Raw genomic sequence first — 10,454 nt, 5'->3', positions numbered from 1 at the left:
TTAAACATGTTTGAAATGAAGGCTACAATATTCACACACAGTATAGGTTTGATTGCAAACATTGACATTTGACATAAGCATGTTGGTCATCTCAATATTCACATGTTGAAAAATATGCAAGTCCAAAACATTATTACAAGTTTGTTAAAGTTCGAAGTAGACAAAATACACAAAGTATATAAAGCATGCAAATTAGGAAAACATTCTAAGCATGCATTTTTATATGATAAAAATGTGAGTCAAAAACCATTGGATGTGATGCATTCTGATATTTGGGAACAATAAAAACGGCTTCGATCAAAGTATGCCACTATAATGTATCGTTCATTGACCACACGAGGAAGATATGGGTTTATTTCATGAAAGAGAAAAGTGAAGTGTTTACACACTTTCAAAGCTTCAAAGCAATGATTAAAAAATACAAAGATCAAATGATATGGAATAATATTTCTCTAATGAATTCAATGTGATTACCTAAAAGAGCATGGGATTCAATGTGATTACCTAAAGAGGCCATTCACATGTAGGTACACCTTACAATAAAATGAGAAGAACATACATATTACGTAAGTTTCCTATGTGCATTGATGAATGAGAAGGAATGTCTCGTTATTTTTAGACTAAAGTAGTAGCAAACTATAGTTTACATTATAAACAAAACCTCGACCACAACAGTTCATGGGATGACACTTGAATAGAAGTTTACTAGTAGAAAACCACATTTGACACACTTTAAAGTGTTTGGCTACATCACTGTGTTAGAACCTGCCGCCTCCTACGTTGCAAGGTATTATGTTCGTTTTCTTTGTCTTCTTTTCTTTGCTCTGTAAGACGTGGGAGTCCTAAGCTAGGGCACTTCCCCCGACAGTGGCACCAAAGATGCACACCAATTTGTGAACACTTGAGCCTTGGAGAGAAGAACATGAAGAATGCAAGGGTCTTACCAGCTTACACTAGGAGCCACTCTTGGTAGAGAAATCTTGTGGTGAATTCCAAGTGTTGATACGAGCTTATAGAAAGCTTAATAATAAGCTATCAAAAGCCTCAGGGAACTAACACCCCCACACCTATTACTAGTTAGTAAGAAACTAACATCCACTTCCACCCTCATCATTCTCAACAGTCACATCCTGCTATTCTACTACCATGTCTTCTAACCATGCCTTGCCTCCAAGCACACCAAGCCAAAGCCATGTCCACGCCTATCTGGGGTCTTACTCATGCTCCATTTCCTCAACCTTTCAAGCCCAAAAGGTACATAAAATGGACTCCTGACTCCTGCAGGTGCTTGCATATGTATAGTCCAGGCTCTTGGAGTGACGACATCAGGTTCTTGCGCAGATGTATTCCGATTGCTTGCATATGCATGACTCTAATATAATGGCATCTGTGCCGTAATATCCCCCTTTTTCACATGTAACCATCCACAAGTCAAATCTCTCATTGTTGTTGGGTGAGCCAAGTCACACAAACATTTTCCAACGAGGGCAGACAAAAGAAGCTGATGAATAGGGAAGTATGTTGCAATTTTGATGACTACGAGGATGAAGAGGGGGCCTTCTGCCTTTACTAATTGGTGAGCAGCAGAATTCACTACCGATTATCCAGCATGGAAGGCCCAATCTCCATCTTATCTCTTGCAGGCATCCTGAGGAGTGAGGTGGAACGAAATCAAAATCAGCTCACAATCCAATCAGATGAAAACAATTCACCAACACTTTGATTTCCCCAATAATGACAAGGACAGGATAACAAACTACGTGGTCACAATGAACATGAATGGGAGATTTCATGGCCATTGCCAAATTCGTTGTCCCACAATCCAGGACCCAGGCAAATAGGGGGATATATGCTAGGAGGAAATTCTAGCCTACAAAATAACAGGCAGTGTAGGGGCTGAAATCCATTTTCTGGAAATCCTGCACGGGCATTCATTTTAATGGCAGGGAGGTGGGATGCAACCAATGCACATTCTACATCAAACTCTGGAATGCAAGTATGTTGGCAGCCCAGCCAACAAATGTTATGTAGTCCGACAGCTGTAGAAAGGAATACTTGATGTGACAAGTGAGGGAAGAAAACCCGCTGCAAGCATGATGAGATTGTGGAGTGGGCAGCATTCCACTCTCTTCTTCAAAAACATTTGCAATGTCTTTACCTATGAGGATTAAAAGTTGGCTGAAGCTCTCTGATATAGGTGTGCAAGCTGCAACAACGTTTGGTATTCATGATGTTGCAGACTTCCTCAAGAACATAACAGCACATCGCATATGACCATACCTGTGGTGTAGCAACAACAAGCAACACATTAATGAAGAGCTCTGTAGAGAAGCTTACAATCTGAAACCCCAAAAGAAGCTACCTCACAAGCATGCCTCAAACATGTTCATGGCGGTCCATGGCACTTGGCTCTCTGAATGCCACACATCCGTGACACATGCCCGATGGCACTTAGCTCCTTGGGTGCAACACACCCTTTTTGTAAGTGCATAATGTTTTGCGAGCATCTCCACCAAGGGGGACAGATATTACAAACTTGAAAAGATAGCCCACATGATGCAAGCACAGGGAAAACATGTTGAAATTAAATAAACACATGAAAATGTATGATAGCAGTTCACATCCACAAAGTGGGCTATAGTCTCCATGAATTTACAGAAAAATTCATACATAAAAGGTGAATGTTGAGGAGTTTGCTCCAATAAAGATAGCTCTGTTACATCAAGAATTACAAAAAGAACATATTTGTGCAAGTTAACAAATAGAGATTATAAATAACTCTCTTTTTTTCGTGAGGAATGCACACACTCTTTTTGTTTCAACCCTTTGTGGAGTGACGGGGAGTAGTGGGCCAGAATCAAACCCACATCCGGGAGGAGGAAGCTTGCTGCCTTGTCCGCCCTGCTATAGTCCCCACCCCATGTAAATTACTCTCTTGAACACACATTACAGGGTTTTTTGGGTGATTAACCCCCAACACCAGAATGTACAAAATCACTGTACATCAGTTTTGTAGCCAGACATTCCATCAACCATAAAAGCATGGCCATTCCAGGCACTTGGAAAAATGAGCTTGAGGGGTGGCACAACCGGGCATAAAAATGTGACTAACCACTGAAGAAAGTAGACAGGCAAACAAAGGGTTGAATTCGGAAGATTAAGGATAAGCATGCTGGCTTTAACTCATAAACATTTGGAAACAATTGAGAAGTGATGCTTCGAGGCTTTTCTCATATCTAGTCTTAATTGCACAAGCTCTTTCTCAATTGAGCAACATAATTCTCAGCCAAAGTCTTCCATATCATTTATCCTTTTTGTTGATACAATAAATTACAAGCTTACTTTAGTGTCTACTTGACGCTAATCGGTACTAGCCACCAAATCCAATCCTGCTATTTCTTTTAGAGGCTTCCACCTCACTTTCCTCCTGCAAAGATGAGGCGTTAGTAAACCAAGCCACCCGTGACCCGACCTATGCATAATATTGGAAACTTTGTAAGATTTTGATGCTAGGACAGATTACCATGTTCCACATTCAGCAATGACTTTCAATTTCGGTTGAAGAGTTGGTAAAAGAGCTAGGTATTGTAGCTCACTTTTAGAAAGCACCTGCAAAGAGAATGAAACATCCTTTTATATGCTGATTCTTGCCAAATACTCTCATCACCAGTAGATCGAAAGGGCTGGATGAGGTTTGAGCTTGTACCTTTGCTTCAATTAGCCACAAAACCAGCCCTTTGCTGTTTTCTGGAAGAAGAGAGAGCCTGTAATCAATCTCGGGAGGGTAATACCAGCGCACGATCTTCTGCTTTCCTAAATGGGGCTGAGCACCATCCCACGAGACCTTTACAAATCTTCTAAAGAAGTGGAGTTTTTCTTAGAACTAAGTAGCTTCATTCTAATAAGCAAAATAAACATTTGGGGTTGAAATCCATGTCTAAGGTTGATGTGAACGCAAAACCAAGATTTGGAAATGACAAAACTAGGAAAACCCTGTAGGCAGATCAAAGAACAAGGTGAACCCATGCTTCAGAGTGACGTAGGGTGAAAAAGCAAGCCAAGAAAAGGTCAAAGGGCACAATGCCAACAGGCAGGCTATACAAGAAAAGGACGTAAAAATGCATACTCTTCGATGTAAATTGATGCAAGATGCCAAAGACCAAGGACCAAAACTTGGGCAGATTAAAAAGGGCATGATGATGCAAACCCAAATCTTAGATTGATGTAAAACACACACTGATTGATTGGTGCCAAATGCCAGAACCAAGCTTGGACAAAGAAGAAGCTAGTGCCTATTGGACAATTTTTCACATGGGGAATGGGCAACCCACAACCCAGTCCCCATCGTACGAGATGTCAGGAGGCGAACAATAACAGATGATGGCGACTGCTAGTGCTGCCACCTCTGCAAATACTGAAACATCTGCAGAATCTGGTGCGCGTTTTCTGAGGAGGAAGGATTACCAACTCTGAAGCGGAGATGCCATTTCTGTCTATGCCCAAAGACCATGACAAAATGGACAGATTGAAAATGCCAAATCATACGTGAATTGGTGTGAAATGCATACAGATTGATGTGAAATGCATGATCCTAGATGCGAAATGCACACTAATTGATGTGAAACGCGTAGGCATAGAGCAAAAAAATCAATGCAAGGTGCCAAAAACAAAGACAGAAACATGAAAAGAAAGAAGGGGAGGGCGGAGCTTACAGGGCGGACTCCATGGACTTTGGAGAGGTAGGCCTCCACGTCGCCGAGGCCTCTGGCGGTGAGATCGAGGAAATGGTAACCCCGGAACTTGAGGCGGGTGGCGTAGCGGCCCTCATAGCCGCCTTCATGGGGGGCATACAGGGCCAGAGCCCCATGCTTCTCCACATCCTCTTCCCATTTGCCCAGATCAAACGCGAGCAGATCGCCTCCGAAAAAATCCTCCAGGCCACACACCACACCTGCCGTCCTCGCGTGCTGGCTTCTCTTCACATTCACAGATCGCCATAGCTTGCCGGCCGCTGCCGTGGATGTCCAGCGCGTTAGTGGTCTCCTAGCCGTCGAGTTCGAGCTTGGTGGGTTCTGCAGGCTGGACGAGATGGGGAAGGAGAGGCGCCGGATTTGCGAGTCCACAGAGCTGGGGGCAGTGGTGATGACCGCTGCCATGGGCTTCAATCTGTGGTCTCAGCCATTAACTCGAGATAGGAGAAAACGGATATCAAAAAAGCCACAAATATAATTAAAAACCCATTTCACACAGTCCGTGTCCATCAGCATTGCCATTCCCGCCCACGGTTTTTTTTTTTTTGGGTTGCTTTTTGGCCTTTATCAACATCTAATATTTTTGAGTGGCTATCAAAAAATAAGGTAAATGTGTGAAAAAAATGGGCACTATTTCTAAGAAATCCATCATTTCTCATTGGATAGTCATTACCAAAAAAGCCAGCCACAATTGTAAATCCAACTTGAACGCCGATAATTGCTAGTACAAGAAGCACCCCAACGGGAGGTATAGGACACCTCAGGTACCCCAACCTCCACCTCTCTTACCCATCGCTTTCACAACACCAAGAACCACTAAGATCAATCAAGTGCATATCAAGGAACCACCAGTAGATAAAAAGGGGTATGAGCTTAATGTTAAAACAAATCCCCTTGGGTAGAAACCCATTGTCCAATTACTACTGGGACCACAAGGAAATACCCATCATATCACATTCACTAGCTATTTTATCAAGGCAACGCAACCCTTGGTTTAGAACAGTTACTCCTACTTTAAAAAAAAGGGTAAAATTAACATTGTCCTTCTTATAAGAAGACTTAAATTTTGGCTTACCCTTCTTTTAAAATTCATTTTGTTTTGTGACTCTTATATGACAAATTCTAATATTTAAAAACAGTAACTTTAGTGTCTAAAACTTGACCAACATTGCTTTACCTTATTCACAAAACCCAAAAAAAAAAGATAATTTAAAAAGCTTTTTTTCTTCAAAAAGTTTACATCATCTTATATTTAAAAAAAACACCATAATATCTAAAACTTGAGAAACGTTGATGTTTCAATGTTTGTCACAAAACATGAGAGAAAAAGATAAATTCTTATAAAAGTTATATTCCAAAAATATAGAAGCCATATATATTATCAATTCTCACTCAATATTTTAGGTCTCCTTTCGTTCAATATCCCATCCCAATTAACATCTTCAAGTTTCTCATCGATGGAAAGTGACATAAACATAAGTCTATCCAAGGTCTTTAAGCAAATACAAGATCGATCATAACTCTTGATTCTATTTTGCTTTCAAAACCTCTCTCGCACATGACAGAGCTAGCAGGTATAGTACAAGAACAATTTGCCAAAGCTTAAATACTGTTGGAAACATCAGTCTCCACTTTAGTTCATTGCCACATTGAGTCCATGGATCAAAGAGACCTTCGGTTAGATAAGCCATTAATAAGGTTGTGCCTCTCCTTGTGGTTGTTATATCAACATACTTATCTTAAAACTTCAAGTTCAAGAAATCAATTTCTTTCAATACGTCTTAGATAAGAAATTGAACTTGAAAATTTTCCCCTTGAGCATACAAAGACACATTCTTTTTTTCCAATGTAAAAGAAGATTATCTTCACTTATCTACTTATTACCTTTCCTCTTGACAACCATCGGACACCATGAATTCGCAACGCTTGATAATGCTTTAATTCAAATATATTAAATGCTTAAAGAAGCTCTTCTCGCTTTAAAGTAGACTCTCTCAACACTCCCTTATCTTATTGCAAACTTATCTAAAAACACAAACCAAATTTAATTCTCTTAAGTAGCCTTCACAATAAGGTGTTATGGTTAGGCAATACAATGCACACCAACAAGATGTGGGACATGTTGTCGTAGTTTAGCAACAAGACCCTCGTTTACACCAACCATAGCACTTGTGCTATCTAAGGTAAACCTAACCATAGCAACAAGACCCTCGTTCACACCAACCATAGCACTTGTGCTATCTAAGGTAAACCTAACCATTTTTTGCTCATTCAATTGTATATCGTCTAGTAATTGTTTAATTCCCATAAGCATAGATTGAGCTTTTCCATCATGTATGCAAGACCCTCGTTTACACCAACCATAGCACTTGTGCTATCTAAGGTAAACCTAACCATTTTTTGCTCATTCAATTGTATATCGTCTAGTAATTGTTTAATTCCCATAAGCATAGATTGAGCTTTTCCATCATGTATGCAAACAAGATGGACATATTTGGTTTTACATTCACTATAGCCACCTTTAGATATATATATATATATATATATATATATATATAATGTATATAATGTATATAATTAGATGTTTTTCATAACAAGACTATACTCTAATCCATTATAGAGAAAACCAGACTCACCCAAATTCATTTTCTAAGGGCTTTCCAGTAAACAAGATAACTTACCTCAAGAAATCCTTTCCCACACTATTGAGTTAGTGTAAGATGAGTACTCGTTAGACAACATCATATTTGGTGTGTGTATAAACATGTGAAAGTGGCACATTTCCTTAAATGAATCTAAAGACATATATCGTTTTGCCACAAACCACAAAATGTGCATCACACTTACTATATGCGAGTCTTCTTTGCATCTATCTCATTAGATCTACATGTTTTTCAATAACCTTAGATGGGGCTCTTTTTTGCTAATTAAGTCTCTCTTCCGCCTTCTTGTGTGCTTTAGAATTCTAATGCATTTCCAAGGCTTATCATTGTATAGTTTTACTACCCTTGCCCCCAAATGGCACATTTACTTTTAATTCTGAACACACCTTTGCACTTTGTGCGTTCATGACCTTCATTATCAATGAGAGGACAGACCCAATGAAAACTCATTCTCTAAGCAAGTAGAAAGTTTCTAACATAAGTATCCCTTAGTTTTTTAGGATTTTCTAATTCATGTTCATTTTTAACCAAAATTTCATCACCAGAAATGGAGTTAAGGTTAATAGCTTCCCTTGCAATTCTTGTTGCTACAAAAGTAGCATGGAGAGATAGTTGTCCTTTGTATTTTTTTGGCCTTCCCATTTTCCTACAAAAAAAATAATCCTTTAGACTTGAGAGATTTTAAACCATAAATAAGTGACATCATGATTGATATATTAAAGAGAAAATAAAATATATTTATTTCAAAAAACATAGAGACAATATGTGAATCCTTCAAAGTTCAATGTGTGGGGTTTAACTTAGGACCATGGCCTTTTGCCTACTGCCATTCTCAGTCTTGAGTCGACACTTGAGCCTTGGACAATTAGAAAATGATGGAGACATGGCACCCTTTCGTTGGCGAAATGGCCCAAGCCCCTACTTCTTGTGTATGCATTATGAGCCCATTCTCTTTCTTGAGCATTGGTAGCAATAATAAGTGCTTAATTTGCAAGGACTTCATTGGGGAAAGGGTGTCCAAGCCATGTCTTCTTGGAGCTTATAGCCATTCTATACAGCCATGGCTTTGGCATGTGTGTGGCTTTACTTATGCCATTCTGTTTTTGAAGGCTAGTCTCTATTGCATGGTTATATTGTGATGATTGTGCAAGGAGAGAAATGGCTTGCGTGTGGAGTATGCCGGTACAATTCTGGCCTGAGTTACATAAGATTTAAGAAGGCCCATGCGGCGTGAAATTACAGGGTCGTGTGGTTCCGAAGGCTCATGGGGGTCTAGCTTGCAGTAATGTTCTAACTTGGCTGATGTTGTGCAGGCGCAACACGTGGATGTGGAGACTTCCCACATTTTTGGCGCAACCTCCGAGTCTCCATTCTAAATATGTTCTAAACATTAAAGAGGGTATCTATTTATATTAAGTAATATATGGAGAGTTAAAAAGTGAAGGACAAGCTATACTCTCAATTCAAATTCAAATTTTAGTGTAAAGAGGGGACAATGCTGTAGGCAGGTCACTTATATGATGAAAATGTATCCCTCTTTCTTCATTGTTTAAAAATAGAACACCCCATCATTATATGTAGGGTGCATCTATTTGAGGATATAATAAGTGAGCACACCTCACCACACATCTCCACCAATGGAAAAAAAAAGTAAAAGCAATAAAAATTTCTATTTTTGAAAAATATTGAAAAAAAAAACTACATACATACACGTGTGTACACACATAGAGACACATAGATGCAAAAAAATTCTATATACATGCACACATACACATGCACACATGTACCCACATACACAGACACAGATGCACACACACTCTCACGTGTACACACACACACGCACTCACACGCACTCATGCACACTCATGTACACATACATGCATTGTTAATCATAAACCTTTATGGGGACACCTATTATTTTACTTCAAGAATATTTTATTTTGGATGCACCTTTTATTTATATTGTTTTCCAAGATTAATGTGTTTAGCTAGTTGTGTGCACTGGTATGATACAGTCATGATTAATGTGTTTAATCGGTTGTGTGCACTGACTAATATTATTTTGGATGTAAGTGATGATTGAGTGGTAGATTATATGTTAATCGCGGGTGGAACATGTGTTAAACCACTGTGAAATATTTTGGAAGACATGTGAACACCTATTATTTTGGATGTAAGTGATGATTGAGTGGTAGATTATATGTTCATCGCGGGTGGAACATGTGTTAAACCACTGTGAAATATTTTGGAAGACATGTGAACACCTATTATGGTTTCATACAATATTTTTATAAGGATAAGGCCTCAAAACATTTGTACATATACTTTTGGTAGGCCCAAGACTTTTTACATTTGTACCTTGCTATATTTTTGTAAGAGCTTTTATGCTCAAAATCCAAAAGTAATTATGCTTTATTTTGGAGTTATCTTTTTGAAAAGAAAGATTTTAATACATATAAATATGGGTGGGTGGTACAAGGGGCCACACTCATCCAGGGGAGATTCAACCCAATCTTGTGTTGATGGTGATCTCTTTCCTATTTTCTAGCTCTCTTGTTTATTTAATTATGTTTATTAAGGTTTATGCTTTTAATTTGTGTAAAGTCTGTGCTATGCTTTAATTTTTATGCTTGAGAATTAGAATTTCTTCTCCATGCATCTTAAAGGTTCTGACATTGGTATCAGAGCTTTGGGAACCACTCAAGGACAAGGATCTTTGAAGAAAAATTTTAAAGCAAATTTTAACACAATTGTTTAGAGCAAAGGAGGCCAAGGAATTCATTTTTGACAAATATTAGGGCTTCAACAAAAGAAGGAATACTTGCATAGGAAGGCAAAGGAAAGACAAAAGCATTGAAGCACTGTCAAAAATTAATGGTGAAGTGGAAAGGTTGATCTACATGTTTTTGGGGACCATTGGGAAATAGTAAAAGGGTCCTTGACCATTGGTTAAAGCCTCTTCTTCACCACCTTTCCCAAACCCACCTTGCAAAAACACTTTTTAACCCAAAACCACATTTCATCTCCCTCAACCTCTTCA

At 38.9% G+C, this 10,454-nt stretch overlaps 1 protein-coding gene across 2 annotated transcripts; it reads right to left on the bottom strand.

The window, feature by feature from the left end:
- Nucleotides 1-684: 684 nt before the first annotated feature.
- Nucleotides 685-5,212, bottom strand: NDHN (NADH dehydrogenase-like complex N). 2 transcript variants are annotated; one of them, XM_086772789.1, is made up of 5 exons: nucleotides 4,713-5,212; nucleotides 3,707-3,823; nucleotides 3,524-3,609; nucleotides 3,343-3,427; nucleotides 685-2,280 (listed from the first exon to the last, which is right to left on the bottom strand). In XM_086772789.1, exons 1-4 carry the CDS (start codon nucleotides 5,154-5,156, stop codon nucleotides 3,361-3,363), a joined length of 714 nt encoding a protein of 237 aa, XP_086628915.1. In that variant the 5' UTR covers nucleotides 5,157-5,212; the 3' UTR covers nucleotides 685-2,280; nucleotides 3,343-3,360. The 2 variants fall into 2 exon arrangements, with proteins under 2 accessions (XP_086628915.1, XP_086628914.1); XM_086772788.1 differs by lacking the exon at nucleotides 685-2,280 and having other exon boundaries at nucleotides 3,158-3,427.
- Nucleotides 5,213-10,454: the final 5,242 nt, after the last annotated feature.

This window comes from Cibotium barometz, chromosome 33, assembly GCF_041138505.1.
Source record: "Cibotium barometz isolate CiBa-2024 chromosome 33, ASM4113850v1, whole genome shotgun sequence".
In the NCBI taxonomy this organism is placed as follows: domain Eukaryota; kingdom Viridiplantae; phylum Streptophyta; class Polypodiopsida; order Cyatheales; family Cibotiaceae; genus Cibotium; species Cibotium barometz.
The sequence above is the reverse complement of the archived record's forward strand: the minus strand, read 5'-3'. Positions and strand labels throughout refer to the sequence as shown.

What these genes read in the sequence shown, in the direction of transcription:
- NDHN (XM_086772789.1), bottom strand. Translation starts at nt 5,156, where the DNA reads ATGGCAGCGGTCATCACCACTGCCCCCAGCTCTGTGGACTCGCAAATC. An exon ending in AAGTCCATGGAGTCCGCCCT is followed by an intron (nt 3,824 to 4,712) that starts GTAAGCTCCGCC and finishes GATGGTGCTCAG; the next exon opens with CCCCATTTAGGAAAGCAGAA. An exon ending in ATTGCTGAATGTGGAACATG is followed by an intron (nt 3,428 to 3,523) that starts GTAATCTGTCCT and finishes TCATCTTTGCAG; the next exon opens with GAGGAAAGTGAGGTGGAAGC.